At 42.4% G+C, this 16,609-nt stretch overlaps 1 protein-coding gene across 1 annotated transcript in view; it reads right to left on the minus strand.

The window, feature by feature from the left end:
- ZC3H12C (zinc finger CCCH-type containing 12C) overlaps window positions 1–15,092 on the minus strand; it is a 92,345-nt gene extending 77,253 nt beyond the window's left edge. Inside the window, exon 1 of the mRNA XM_086935227.1 lies at window positions 14,338–15,092. Within this exon, the coding sequence (XP_086791353.1) occupies window positions 14,338–15,029 (692 nt within the window). The 5' untranslated portion in view covers window positions 15,030–15,092. The remainder of the gene's footprint in view (window positions 1–14,337) is intronic.
- Window positions 15,093–16,609: the final 1,517 nt, after the last annotated feature.

Below are 16,609 nucleotides of genomic sequence, written 5' to 3' on the forward strand. Positions count from 1 at the left end.
CTCCATAGCTACAACAGTACCTGCATAGGGGAAGCTAGCACCTTGTTGGGGTAGAAAAGAACCTCCTTGGGCCACAACAACACCTCTAGGCGAGCACATAAGCAGCTTCATGGGGCATGGAAGCACCTGCCTTGGGCAGGGAATGGGCTCACACAGGCAAAAAAGCACCTCCATGATGCATGAAAGCACCTTCATGGAACAGTGTCCAAATCCGAGGCACAGACGTTCTTTCCTTTTGGAAAACTTTCACAACCACCTCTCTTCTAAAAGGCAGGGCCAAGAACTCTAATTACTTCCTCATAACTGCAGGTCATTATCAGTGGAATGTTTTTCAACGTCTCCTTCATGTATCACCCTGTCTTTAAAAAAAAAATGTTTTTACCTTTTTCTTTCTCGTACCATTGCTAGAGATGAACCATATAGCACTCTATGGTCTCCATCGGTCACTGAGACAGTGGTGGAGCCTTGAAGCATGACTTATGGAAGAAGGACCCTTTCCCTTACACTGAGAACATTTCTTGCCTCACAGAGTCCTTTTAAGGAGCCAGTTTATCATTCACAACATCCAATAAAAGGAGGGATTCGGGATCTGCTGGATATACTGTTCCATTCTGGACTCCATGATGAATTTGGACCAAACAATGGGCAGGACCGTAAGGCAAGGCAATGGTCAGTCTCTCTGAAACACTTTCTCACCACGTGAAGAAGCCCAGGAGTAGACTCTTCACCTTTTTTTCTAAGATGGAGCACTTGCCGGTTTTGCTCACAGAAAAAAAAAATAACATGGCATATGACCAAATGGCGCATTACAAACGAAAGTGGCCGTGCACCTTGTACATTTTTATGATGCCTCCCTCATTTATTTGTAGGAAAAGCATTAAAGCACACAAAAGAAAAGGGTACGGTTGATGGCTGTATGCATTCAGATTGTTTTCATCTGGCAAAGCTGACAACCAGTTATTTTGACCCATACTTGTATCATACTCATCATGAGCTTAAATACCTCATACTGTTTTAACCCCTCCCCTGCTGATGACGGAACCGCTCCGTCATCAGCCGCGGTCGCGCTGTGCTGATGACGGAGCGGTTCCGTCATGGCCCGGCCGCCTCGCCTGCGCGGCGCTGATTTCGCGCCTGCGCGGCGTGTTCTATTGAGCGGGCGGGGCCATGACGGAACCGCTCCGTCATGAGCACGGAAAAAAGGGGGAAAGGCTGGGTCCTGTCTCTGACCGGCCTGGACCACTCTTATGAAATAAACAAAGCAAGATGCCGGACAGTATGGATTGTTAGAAACAAATGCACACCTAGTACAATGAATTGCTAGGCTCACAAACCATTTGTGTTTAGTCACTTGTTTTTTTATGAAAAGATTATAAGCAATTATTTTGGCATCAAGGGATACACCACCACATTTACAGAGGTTCACAAATACATTGAAAAACCATATACAATATATTCAATCAAATCATACACATATAACAATTGTGATAACAATAAATATAGACAACTGTGCAATGCCTCAAAAAGTGATTACGTCGTTGAGGCACCAATCCCGAATAAACAAGGAACAAGTGGACTGACAGGGTGACAGACTGGTCTACTTGTTTCCACCACCACTAGATACACATTCAATTTGTCATATGGTGCGTAAAAAAGGAAGACACAAAGACTATACAACAGTGTAGAATTGTGTGAGTTCTATTCCTATTACGCCCTGCTAGTTCAGTACTTGGGTGGAGCAGAACGCCGACACGTTTCGAACCCGTTCAATGAGTTAAGGGTTCTCCTCAGGACATGGATTGGGGAGGTCGTTGTCGCTGTGAATTAAGTTAAAAAAATGGTATCAATGACAGGCTGACTACCAACTCACTGAAACTCAAACATCGCTAAAAAAACGTGCAGGTACCTTAGACTTGGGATATCAGGATACTCCCTGTAAATGAGATTACATAATCCCAGTTATATTCAGTTTTGTGTAAAACCCAGAGGGCCACCATGTACACAATAATTAAATATCACCACATACCTCGATGTATAAAACACTGAAGAGTGTTTGGGGTGCCGGTGCGCCTAGAGTCAGTTTATAGTCTGATGTGCCTGTGGGAAGTAAACAATCCTTCTTGTTACCATCCCAGTTTTTGCCACAACTTGAATCTCAACACAATAACAATAGTGCAAATGGATTTATAGATCCTACCTGTGATTGTAGGCTTATGAGTCTATACACGAAAGCATGCGGCAGCCGCCGCGGCCGTTCGGCAACTATAAAATCAAAGGGAGTGCGGTTTTAGCGAGGAGCCGAGATCGCGCTCGCTCGGAAATAACATTAGTGCGGTTTTAGCGAGGAGCCGAGATCGCGCTCACTCGGAAGTAACATTACTTTGTTAGGCTGAGCACAGCGCAACCAACGCTGGTGATGGAGCGGTTCCGTCATCAGCATGCGCCCGCCGCTCGGCCGCCCTCCCCCCTTAGCACTGCGGCGGAATAGCCGCCGCAGTGAAGTGGACACATCGAACATTTGTGTAAAAGAAAACATGCTCGTATTTGTGCATTTCGGTTCCACACAGGTTGGAAAACAGTTAAAGGGGCACGAGGTAAGAAAGGGTGTGTTTTTACCTCTCAGAGCTGCAGCTTCAGCAAAAACTGCTCAATTAATGATTTATGTCAACTTGGCATGAAAGTAGAACCTTCCTCGGAAGGCATAAACTATTTTAACAGTTTTTGATATATTAGTGTTTGAAAAAGATGCTAGGTGCAAAAGGCTTGAAGAAACACTTTTGTATATCCTGTCACATGAAAAGCCTTTTGTTACTGTACTTATAAATTTAGCACTGTTTAACGATATAGATGAAATCTGGCAGACATGCAAAGCAGGAAGACAACGTGTTGTGCTGCATCAAATGGAGAGAGAAGGAATGCACCATATCTACTAAGATGTGGAGGATCCCTGCTGTCTCACAGCGCTGGTGTACTGGGTTCTACCTAGAGCCAATGCAAGCCTCCCGCGCCATGTGTTTCAGGCAGGATTGTTTTTGTGCAGGAAGCATGTTTCATGCAGCATGGCAAATGAAGCAGACTATGAGCATGGTGAATGAAGCAGACTTTTAGGTAGCCACTTTTTGCTACTTTACTAATTTAGCTATTATTTTACTTTCTTTTTTTGCCTCAGTGATGTTGATTCCTGTAATGTTATCAGGGAGAAAGGCAAAATGTTGAGGAAGCTGTGACACCTGGTATTTTGTAGAATCTCTATCCTTGGCCCTCACTATGCATCTGGATGTTCCATACTGCCTCGTGATAGGCCTGCCTACCTGCAGAAAGTGTGGTTGACAACACTAAGTGCCCAATTACGAGCTTGCTGGTGCCGCGGCGGACTGCCCCACCACTGCACCGCCAAACCCGCATAAGAACCGCCCGCCGTATTATTACTTTTTTAGTCACTGATGGGTGGTTCCTTTGACGTTCCCACAGGAGAGCCTATAAAAAAAATGTACTGGGCGCTGTTCTAGGTCCTCCGTCTCGGTTCTCTGGGCTGCCTGGCTCGCTGGGGTTCCCTTCACTGTCAGAGTCGTCTCCTTGGCTTTTGGGTCTGCCTGGTGCACTGCTAGTTCCACCTTGTGTGGCGCTGGAGAGGTGTACTCCTCCTTCCTCCGTATCACTGTCCCTTCTTTCTGCCAGGGTCTCAGCTGCGTGCCCCTCTGCGTGCTGTGCTGGCTTAGACTTACTCTGATATGGCTTGGTGCCACGTGGGTGCAGGCTGCTGTGGGATTGCGCTGCTGCCACGCTCTGTTGTGAATAGCGCTGCTGCCCTGGGCAAGCTCACACTGAGGTGCCCCTGTCTACTGTCTCTGACCTGCTTTCATATCCTTGTCCTCTTGTTGCTGCTTCTCCCGTGTAGCTGTGTGGGGCTAGTGGGGTGCTCCCAGTCCTCGTCGCCACTATAATGAAATAGGTACAGCAATGGGACCGTCAAAGGAAGTTCCAGCACGGCATGATCTGTGAAATCCATGCCGTACTGGAACTGGGGGTGCATGCACGTAGGGGGGCACCTGTTGTGCTCTCCAGGGTGCATCCACATGGAGTGAGGCAAAAGGGGGCCCTGTAGGGCCCCCTTTCTTTCCTCACCGCCACTGTTTTCATGAAGGAAAGACCTCAATGAAATCAGTGGTAATGAGGAAAGTCGTAATATTCTTAGTGGCAACATTGCGGTCCTGCCAAGCATATTACTGCCTCAAGACTGCTGCACACTACCAAGGAACGGCAAGTCCATTTGCTGGGTTGGCGGTCCCAGTGCGGCACAACCTCCAAGATCGTAATGCGTCTGTCGGAAGACCTCCATCGCTGCCTCACCACTAGCCTGGCACTCGTAATTAGGCCCAAAATGGTCACTGGCAGGGAGTCCTGCCATTTGCAAAATCTCATCTACAGGAGTCTCAACCTGCACCAGCAGATGGACAGGGCCACAGCAGCATGGGCCTTTCCAGTAAAAAAGCATGCTGGTTTGAAATGCTCGTTTAGCACTGTAATACCGGTGGGCAGAGGGTGCATACTGCTGAAAAGAAGTCCTGCATTTGAATTGGTTAGTTTCCATCCAGCGGCGAGGATGATGGCCAATCACATGGCTCCATTTACCTGCGTTGGTGAGCTCTAGGGAAATGCATACTCTGCCAGGGGAAGACGTGCAGAAGTATTCTCTCTGGCATTGACTCCTCACTGGGTACCAAGAACGGGCATTCTTCATGCTTGACGCAGGGAGAGAGGTTTTTTTTTTTTATAATCCTGCTCCATCCTGATGATAGCCCCCAGGGTGGGTTTATGGCCCACATCGAGGTCCCTCCCTTCAATCTATGTCGTATTTACATAACACCTGCCTATGAAGAACGAACACTGGAGAATTCAGTGGCAAACTGCATGCTGTATGGATGAGTACAAATATCTTTATTATTATGTAAATGAAGAGAGACTGGAAAGAGAGAATCAAAGTATCTTTGCAGAATGCAGATATAAACCACGTACTTGGTGCAATGTGACAATGAGGATTAAATTCACATTACAAGACGTTTCTTGAATCAGGAAAAAATGCATCATTACTGTACTCGGTCGTACAATCGCGGCTTTAAAAAATACATCCATTCGGGGATAACTGCAGAAAGGCAAATAGGTTTCTTCTAACTACATTAATCATTTTTATGACAAAATCTTAAATGCTCAAGGAAATGTATTCAGATAAAAAAAACTGCTGGAACATTTCTAAAATCCTCGAATAATTTGCTGGATTCTTTTCTAAATTCTTAAAAAGCAACAAATGTCGTTTGTTGCAGCTTCCAAGGCCACTAGATTGTAGCAACTAGAAAAAATAGTATATTACAGAATGTTAAAATATTTCAGTAGAAGATCTGAGACAAAGCATCATTTCATCGCCATTGTTACATTGTACTGCAGGTAGAAAGATAGTGGTTTCAAATCACCACAAATAATGCCGCACAAATATCATTTCTCTAACCGCTTAGAAAACAATGGACTTCAGAAACTCCCATCTCATGAAGAGTAATGTGAATTGCATTATTGGTTCAAAATGGCAATTGGAACATTAGAGGCTGTGCTGAGACGAAACAAAACCCTAGTAGGCTTTGTGAGTTGGAGTCGCAGTACCCTAAGAGACTGACATTGGACACTAGATACACTCTATGCTCAAGCTAGTGGCTAGTTACTAAATTCCACTAATGCCCTACATTACATTCCAGAAGTCCTATAACTAAGTGAGCCAAGAGTCCACTCCAAGAGGTTGGGGTGGGGTGGACTCCAATACATATCCAAGCCTGTCTTTAAGAGTCTAGAAATTTTAAGATATATTACCCGACTGCCTGTCGCTGCCAGAGTTCTGTTTTTGTTTTTGTTATTATTGTTCATGAATCAATTCATAAGTTTGGTAAGGAGATGTGTATGGTCCAAAATGTCAGCCACGAGCCCACGTTCTGGGCTAATACCGGGGTTGTTGTGGATACAGAGAGGGATTTGTAAATTGTGTTTTTGTCACTATTTTTATACATCGTACCTACGTGCAACAATTTGTATACCGATGAATGCACAATTCTGAAATAAAAACATACTTAAAAAAAAAAGAATGGGCTAAAGTACATTTATGCAGATTTTATAAATTTAGAAGTGCAGTTTGTGAATACCAATGGTTTTACTCTTTTGTGCGTGTGTTTATATTAATATTCCCCTTCCTAAATCCCTTTTAAAATTTCCCTAACCCTTCCAATTTAATAGTAAGTATTCCCCATTTTCAAGACAATCCTTCTTATCCCTCCCACGTTTACTACATAAACGAGTATGTACACAGTGGAGATCTCTGGACAGAAAAGACAGTAGAGGCGGTGGCGGAGGTATCTGGCCATAGACTTGTGAATTGCATATTATAGTATGTGAGAAGTACTACTGCTTTACTACATTACACACTACAAAATACAGATTGTGAATCCCGCCCAATATTTTTGACAGGTGATATTTAAGCCACAATATTTTAGTACCATACCAGAGGCAACTGTGAGTGCAGGAGATCAGTATAGACGCTTTTTTTTGTTTTTTGGGGGAAGAAATACCGTATGTGTGTTATATTTTCAATACATTGTGTGCTCTCTTACTTGCTCCCATGAGTCTTTTGTTTATTTTATAAAATTACAAAACGTGACCAACTTATAATACAAAGTACTTCTGTGAACTTCTGAAGGATGTTTGATTTAAAATTGTCAGGTCTGGCTTGAAAACACAGCAGTTTTCTGGCCTACAGTTTCCAATACACAGAGAACAGACTTTGGGTCAGCCATTGCCTTGTTTGAGTCAGCGCCTGTTAGCCACTGTTTTTAGACTTTGTCAATCATCTTTTGGATCAGTCTTTATGAAGTGGGTTAGGTTGCAACCCTATGTGGTTGTATGAAGCTTGAATAGTAAGGAAGCCTTAATTTTAAGACCCTCATTCAGGGCTGGCTCTAGGGCGTTGCAACCGGTGCAGCCCCACCGGGCGCTGACCTCGGGGCGCTGTATTCAGAAATAATACAGGTTTAAAAAGCTCCTGCTGCAGAGATCCTTGTGTGGCCAGCAGTTTTCAGCAACAGGAAAAATGTCAAGATAGCTATGGTGATTAATGCTCCTGTTAGAGTTCAGAGTTCTGAGTTTTGCCTAGTGGCAGTTTGCAGTCATGATAAAGTGACGCAAGTGGTTAATATCCCTGCTGCAGTTAACGTGTACCATGCAAATCCCCAAACTCTATTCAATGTGGATCGCTGAGTAGGTTACTACCCAACTATTTCACAGTAAACTATGAACCGCCATCAAAGAGCTGCATGGTGTAGGTTAGAATGTTACGTTTCACCCCACACACCGCCCCCCCCCCCCCAGCTTTCATTATCCTAATGTTGCTAAAAAGGGTTTATTTGGGTAAAAATGGATTCCTGAGTTTGTGCTTCTCCAGACCAAACAATCTTTAGAAATACTATTTAACTACTATCAGTGACATGTGACTCCTACACCTTGTAATCCTCATTGCCTCGTGTAACATTTCCTATAGTCTGATTCACACGTATGATCCATTGGCTCTCTATAATGTGTGTGTGATGTAAAGTGCTTGGACACCCTACAGTGGTATGGGTGGCGCTATAAAACAAATTGAATGCATGTTATAGAGAGGTTACGGAGAGATGAGGGTCACTGGAAATAGTGGTAGTGAGGAATTCGTGGAGGAGGTTTTTGGGGAGCGCCACCATAGATTGTCGCACTGGGTACAATCGGCGCGTTAAAGCCGGCCCTGCCCTCATTCCTGTCTATTACGCAAGCAGATCTGTAAAATCTCCTTCCTATCCAGACCTTTTGTCTCCCTTGCTTCTGTGGTTTACGATGGAAGATGGCAGGGGGAGAGGTGACCCACAATTTGCTCAATTAACACAATTTCAGTGAAATATTTGCATATATTTTGTACTACACAAATCAGGATTGTGCACCATTAACTCTTACTCTAATTCAATAATAACAGGACAATCATGCTTTTAGCCAATCAATATATTGGCCTTCGTCGATTCACAGCGACTGCTATTTTAAATCTTATATTTTCATTTCTCTCCTTTCAAGCGAACTTTTTTGTTACTGCCCAGCTACTCTTGCTTAACGATAGCATTTAAGTTGAACTTTAGCATAATTCCTGTTGGAGTCCTCAACTGGGTGAAAGGAGACATTTGAAAAGTATCCTAGAGGACAATGATGTAAAAACATTTTCTATTTAAGTTTACAAATATTAACACACATCGGCAAAGCCAATAGGACTGGTTTTATTGTGCTAACACTTGAAAACACAGGTATGCACAGCACAAAAGCATGCATCAGCACATTCAAACCAGACCTACTGGCTTTCTTTCTTTTATGACTGAGTCTCCTTTTTAGTGGTTCAAGTTTCTTCATCTCATTGTATCCCATTTGATTCACTACACCCTCACTCTTTGTTGTTCATTCTAACACTCACAGTAACTCGATAGTAATAAATCACCTGGATTTACAGACACCATAAGCTAAAGTTTTCACTCGGTGCAGTAGCAGATCTTTGAGTTCCACAACTTAGAATTGAGAACACATAATACAGCACCGCTGGGCCACATTTCGAGGTTTGAAACTCAGAATATTTGTAGTTTTCCCAGGGCAAATACACCAGGATTTACCGAGAGAAAATAATTTGGAGAACAAATACTGCAGGAGATGTAATTAGCACTTTGAACCCCAATTTCATGCAAACTACAGTTTGCTCCAGAATCCAGTTTACTGTGGGATAAAAAATGAGGCCCTTGTTGTAGATTATTCAGGATTAATTTGCTCACTCTCTTGCTTGCTGATCCAGCTTATTAAACTTATCCCTACCCCCGCATTTGATCTATACACTCCCTCTTTTGCCTCTGATGTTTTTGTCTCCAGTCTTCCCCTCACTTTCTGCGTATAATTATGCGCCATAAACCAACATGGTATGGCGTGATGTCCACAACTTATTCAGAAAAATTGTGCCGCACAAGGATTCTGAATGTAAACAGTCAACCACACAAATGCTCCATTTCCCCTACAAATTATAACTTCCAATCACTTTCTGCCCGTTCTGAAGGTTTTTTTCCTGCCACTGTCACACTATCACTATGATTGCCGTGCATGCAGCTCATAGTTCTCCACTAACAAGGAGCAGAATGTTGTTCCTGTGCACACCACATACCTTTTTGTGCATAGCCAGTTTCATCACAATTGTGTAGTTCAAGGTCTTGGAATCTTTCCAGTCGAGGCTGATAATTCAAGCAGGAGGCCACACATGCACACACACACTCACTCATCCATCTACCTGCACACTCACTCATACCCATCCTTTGACAAGGGCGCATACATACACCAACTGTTCAACACAAGGCTTAGCCTGACAGACACTCTACATGTTTGCAAAAAGGTGGGGCACTTACGGACGGGATGCTACTGATCTTTGTTTAGTGAATGCTACAGCCGGGAAGCATGAGAGGGCATATATGCTTGTGACTTGGAAGAGTACCCCTGGTCTGTTTACTAAGCCGGAGCATCTACTTCAATGTAGCAGACAGTCAAGTGCATCCACCACACCAGAGGGGACACACTTGACTGTCAGTAGCATCAAAGTATCAGCACCATTCAGTGTTCCACCATAGCCCAGCCCTCAATCCTGGTAACATTGGGCAGGGTAGCAGTGCTTATTGAAGTACAAGGACAAGACCAACCTCATTCACACATGATGACCTCTGTTATCTGCATGTACAGACGCCCAACTACGCAATCGGCCAAAGACGTTCTGAAGTGGTTGGTAGGTGACATACAATTTAAGAAAACAGAGAAACAAAATTCCTTCAGCAACAAATCCCAAAACATGGCAAACAGAAGATGAGGCCTTCAGAGTTAGTCCTGAGACCAGAGCATAGAATCTACAAAACAAAGTATTCATTGGTTGGGCTGTTTTCAGTGTTTGATCATTACAATGTGCCAGAGCCCACTATCATAAATGCTTTTAAAAGCAACCAACGCAGATAGTTTGTAAAAAAGCAAAGCTTCCAATATATGCCATTAGTCTCTGCGAATCATCTCTGCAGAAAAGGCTTCTTCAAGTGTGTGTGGGTTGCCCACTGACTGCACTCCCCGGTGGAATAAAAGCACGCACTACACCTGGAGCTCTGCAGTGTCGCCCACTCACTTTTTTTCCTGAAAAGAATTTCTGTAGCAACAACTTCATGAGATTTAATGACGGCATTGTAGCTGACAATCACCAGTGCCGAGGCAGAACCACCGGGTTATTACTGCCCAGGATTGCACAAGGGAGGTTGAAGGATTTTTTTAGGATATCTTCATGCGAAAAATGGTGGTAAAATTAAAACATCAAACACAAAACATCCAGGGAGAATAACATTGAACAAACCAACCCACGCACAGACCTATCCAACACCTTGATCCCATCTGTCTCTTTTTTAATTCAAAAGATTATTCATTCGCATGTAAATGAGAACCAATGTTCAAAGCATAAAATAAAGAATAGGATTTAGTAGTATAGGAGTATAAAAGGGTGCCCAGGTGAAAGATAGAATCCTTGGCCTTTAAGGGCCTGCAATTTAAAGGATAAATCCCATGGCCAACTGTAAATTAATGCTAAATTAATTTAGGGTTGCAAAGTCATAATGTTGTAGCTGGTTACTTACAGGCAGAACAATTTCTGAATGCTGATACCAAGAAGATTGGAATGCCCAATGTATAAAATAGTGTGCATTATGTACGAAAGTCACTCTACCACCTGTGCTCAATCAGCATAAGGTGCATAAACAATACAAGGTAAACTCACCAGATGCTGCAAATAACAGCTAATTTCTTTCCATCGAAACTAAGGCACTCATTGAGCGACCTCCAGCCCTCAGGGTAACAATACACATTTGGTATTTGCAGTATTTCAATTGATAACTGTATCACCTCTGCAGATGTAGCATGATTTCTCCATCTCCCAACAAACCCTACAAATTACTCCCTAGGGGGGATGTTGGAACTATACAATGAGCAAGATTGTAAATCCCATTCAGAGAAGGATCAAGTGAGGACAATGCCTTCACTTAAAAATTGAGCAAGTTTCAGAGGTGTGACCTGTTAAACAGTTGTCAGTTTAGAAATCTTGCAAATGCTGCTGAATCTAACCCATATTTGCATCACATTTAAAGATGCAGACTTTTCCAACTTATAGAAAATCTTTTTAAGTAGATGTTTCACAGTGAAGAACTTTAGGAAATTCACAACTTTCACAGAATTTCTAGAAGTCTTCTGGTATTTTTGTGAATCACTGAACAGTGTTCCAATTGGACTAGCCATCTTACGGAAGCCAATACCAGACTTTGCAAAATAGCTTGAAAATGATGTGTCTGGTACAGGCTTGTTAGCACCATATAAGGAGAGTCAACTGCCCGGGAAGCGTATAAGGAGCAATATTTGGAGAATTATCAATGCACTGTACCCACCAGTGTAGGAATGCATCTCACATTGTTGTAATATCTGAGATTGCCAAAAGATGCTCATTTCAGCTTTAGTTTACGTCTGTCTTTGAACATATAATTTCACAATTTGTTTTTTATTTTTTTATTTCAGTTAAGGCATAACATATTGGCAATTGAGTTACTTTTCAAATAAAATTAATTGTTCATCTCAGTACCTACATTCTGTCATCATTATTTAAATTTAACAGGTTTTTATGTTTTTGAAAGTGAAACCATTTCCATTCTGTGAACACCTTCTCCTTGACCCTACATTTGACCATGTATTTCATATTAATAATCCTGGGAACATATAATTTCTCCTAAAGTATGAGAGGACATGAGGTATAGGCACTATTTTTTAAATAGTATTTTTATAGGAGTTTTGCAATAACTTACTGTGCATCATCTCCAATGTTTCAAAAGTCACATCGCTGTTAACATGTAACAGAAAGGGATGGGCACACTGCAAGAAGCTTGGCTTCTACTTTCCATGGTTGGTCTCATGTGGAACAGGCCTTTTGTCATTAAGTTTATACTGCATTGGATATCATGTATTTAATTGTTTAAAAAAATCTTCATGTCATCTTTTGTCTTCTTTACGACACTGAAATTTAGACTGGCCTTTAGCACATACCCCTTCCACCCATACTCATTTGTGAAGGTTGAAGATCAAGTTAGACTCATGAGGAATGTATAATGTTGGATCTGCTCCAAGGAAGGTATGCAAGGTAATATGTTTGCCACCTCATTAGAGAGAATGGGGATAGAACCTACAACCGCTTGTAGTTCTGAAAAAAACACTGAACATATTTGTCTTGACTGTATTCCTTAAAGACAGAAAGCAGGCCATGGTCATGAAGTGGAGTGTGGGTCCACCCTAGCGTGTATCATGGGTGGGGGGTAGTCTGTTTAAGAGTTCTGAGCCACCTAGCCCCAAAAGTCTTTTATGATTTGCAAATAATTGTTATTAGTATTGAAAATACAGACACGCCATTTTATACCTTAAACAAATGTATGGCATTTCTACTTAGTATTGCAATCCTGCTTATAATGTTCGACAGATTATGCAATTAAGACTGGAAAGGAATGTCAAAACTCATTACAAAATTGAGGTATAGGTGCGTCACTGCCAAAGATTACCACTCCCCCCCCACTCTTATCAGTGGCCATATTAACATTTATAACTGCTTGATTGTGATTAATGATGTCTAAAAAAGGGGAAGCAGCATTTACAACGTGACGCGAACCACGCGCTGCTGTTACAACGCAGGTGTTACAACGAATGCGTCTTTACCATGCATATCGTTACAATGACATGCCTTAGGGAAAGCGGCATTGAACTTTAAAGTCCGACGCTTTCCCTACTGTTGCACAGACTTGAGTTGGAATAGTAAATTCTACCGCTCCAAACAGGGTCGGATTGGTCATAGGGGGCACCGGGCATTTAACCAGTAATTATCACACAGACAGCTGCCCAAGCGCATTTTGTGTAATATTTTTAATTTTCGTGACAATTGTATTTTATGTGGAAACATATTGCAATTTTGCCGAGGCCTAATTGCGGCCTATTGGATTAACCCCTTGGCTGCTGGGGCCATTCCCCTGCTGTGCCTGGGGGAGGGTGGGTACGCACAGCGCCCCGGTGCTCATGACGAGCTCAGCCCGTCCTGAGCCACGGTGGTCGTGTGCTCATGACGAGCTCAGCTCGTCATGACCACACCCGTTTCATTAGAAGGCTTGCACAGCAGGGGAATTTGCCCAGCGTGCGAGCGTTCTAACGGTCACACGAGAACCGTGGCTCATGATGAGCTGAGCTCGTCATGAGCGTGGGAGGGGTTAAAGTAAACAGCATTGCCAGGATTCACAAGACGGTCACAAAGATTAGATGTTTTCAAAGTAATCAGTTATTGTTTGCAATTCGCTTTCGCATGGTAGAGAAATGCAACACTCAACTATGCTTTGACTCCACTCCCTTCGACAGGCCCTTCACAAGCTTGCATTTTAACAACAATAGAGTTGAAAGGAGCAACAGGGAGACATTTCAACCAACAGGGTGTCAGTAGGAGGTAGAAACAACACCAAAATAACTGATTCCGCTTTTTCTAACAAGGCGGCTGAACCTCTCTCTTTCTCCACGATCCACAGCCTAATTCTACTATGTAGCCGACTATCCACATTCAGAGAAGTTTAACACCTCAACTTTAGTCTGTGTAATAGAGAATACATGGCTGAACCCACATGCCTACTTCCATTACAAGCCATTTTCCTCACATTGGTATTATGGGTATTCATAGAAATGCAGGCAAGACACTCGTTTTAGCACTTTCCTTGCTGAATCTTGTAAAATAAGGTTTATTAGAAAAACTCTAAGGTACTGATCAAGTAGATTTAAATAACAAAAAAAGCTCTTGTCAGTTGAAAAAAGAAAGTTCCAATAGGAAATAGAAAATAATCACCCACGGAGAAGAGCGATATACAGTGAGCCACGTGGAAAGACATTTCATCACACTGCGCATGCGTCAATGAGCAAGTTATATATAGTTGTGACAAAATGATGCAAGGCTGATTGATATTAACAAAAGATTCACCTCGCTCTTGCAATTTTATGTAGGTGCCCACCTTACATAGCAGATTGGGCCGAAATTGCTTTAACAGTGTGTTGATGTACTTTCAAAGAATTATAAAACATGATCTCTTACATACACCATGCAAAAATTCGACAATTAAATCACCTATCTTTGAGGTACTAATTTCAACATTTCTGCATTAAGTAACATGCACATACCTCATTGCCATATTGCTTCCATCAATGACTATTGGCCGTAAGTTGTGATAGTCATCCATCACCTCCTCCTGGAATGGAGAATCTGACCTCAGTGAATCAACAGAAGAAGCTTCGCGGAGTACAGTGCTGTTGGAACTGCCACTAGACTGATCCATCTCACTTTTATTTCCAAGTTTGACAAGTTCACCCAAAATATCGTTGATTAAAGCATCCGTTCCCAGTTTATTGAGCACCAGTTGAACCTGTTCCTCGGCATAGCCTAACTTAAGTGCAAACTCTAGTTTGGTTTGGTATTCCTTCATCAAGTCAGGAGGCTTCTTTACCTCTTTAGAGGCTGCCTGAACCTCCTCGATCTTAAGGTCTTGTAAAATCTCACTTCGTTTTAGTATATGAGGCTCGAAGCGAGGAGACCTGCACAGCAGGCGGTGAGGTTTGGTTACTTGACAGTGTTTGCCTGCAAATCTGCCCAACTGTTCAGCTTCATTGTCAGAACTTGTGCTCCCTTCAGAGTCGCAACTAGAGCTGCAAGTCTCTTCCGAGGTCTCCTTGTCGGAATCCTCTTTCCTGGAGTTAACTTTATCCATTGTTGGTTTCTCCACCATGGACCAAGGTGCAATTGCACTCAGATGTGTGCTGGAGTTCTCCACATAGAGGTGGCCAAGGTCAAGCTCCAAATGATCTTCCAAGCCCATGAAGCTGCTGCATGTACCCGACTCCGCCTCGCTGTGTGTTCGGAATTCTTCATGAACTGCCCTATATTCCTAGAAGAGAAAGATAATAAATGTTTACTTTTTTAAAGTTTAATTGCAGTTACTAGTGACAAGCCAGCATCATCAATTAAAGTTTGATGACCCCCATTGCGTCATCTATTTCATGACATTAATTTGCTAATGCTATTTCCTTTAAGACTATGGGGCTACTTTCCAAAAGCATTTATGAGTATGGAAAGCAGTACTCAAGGAGTACTCTCTTGCATACTCCTACATGCCTTCATGAATTGGCCCCTATACGCCCAACTCCCTATTAGTAATAGTACACAGCGGCCACAGTCCTTTCTATTAGTACTAACTGTAAATTCATATTCCCATTTTTAGATGTTTCAGGGCGAATTCACAATGGCATGAAAGAATACGTAAAAGAGCACTACAATAGTACTAAATGATGTACTCAAAAGGTGCCTTTGTGGTTATACCCCACTAAGTATATTAAGGTTTCTTGCATTCATGCAATTGTTCATCAAAATAAAGCACTGCTGAGGAACTGGAGTGCAGTTTTTATTTTTTAAACTGCATGGGTCAATAGATACCAAGAAAGGAGCAACAGTGAGGTATCTCAATCTGTAATCATCGGAGTACCATACAGGCCGACGAAGGAGCAACAGTGAGCTGTCTGAATTTTAAAATTGCAGGATACAGCTCAGACCTAAAAAATAGAGTAAAAGTAAGCCATCTCAACTTTTACCCAGCTGGATGTGAACGGACAAACACAGGAGCAATAGAGAGGTTTCTCTTTTTAAAAGATCATAGAAAAGTCTGTACAACAGAGGAGCGACAGTGAGGCATCTCAACTTCTAGTCACTGGGGACCAACAAAGGAGCAATAAGGAAGTATCTCCATTGAAATGATCATAGCACAACCCACACCAATAAAGGAGCAAAAATGAGGTATCAACATTGAAATGATCATAGTACACCCTACACCAATGAAGGAGCAATAATGAGCTATCAACATTGAAATGATCATAGTACACCCCACACCAATAACGGAGCAATAATGAAGTATCTCAATTGAAACGATCATAGCACACCCCACACCAATAACGGAGCAATAATGAAGTATCTCACTTGAAATGATCATAGCACACCCCACACCAATAACGGAGCAATAATGAAGTATCTCACTTGAAATGATCATAGCACACCCCACACCAATAACGGAGCAATAATGAAGTATCTCCATTGAAATGTTCATAGCACACCCCACACCAATAAAGGGGCAATAATGAAGTATCTCACTTGAAATGATCATAGCACACCCCACACCAATAACGGAGCAATAATGAAGTATCTCACTTGAAATGATCATAGCACAACCCACACCAATAAAGGAGCAAAAATGAGGTATCAACATTGAAATGATCATAGTACACCCTACACCAATGAAGGAGCAATAATGAGCTATCAACATTGAAATGATCATAGTACACCCCACACCAATAACGGAGCAATAATGAAGTATCTCAATTGAAACGATCATAGCACACCCCACACCAA

This window comes from Lissotriton vulgaris, chromosome 8 (assembly GCF_964263255.1).
Source record: "Lissotriton vulgaris chromosome 8, aLisVul1.2, whole genome shotgun sequence".
NCBI lineage: Eukaryota > Metazoa > Chordata > Amphibia > Caudata > Salamandridae > Lissotriton > Lissotriton vulgaris.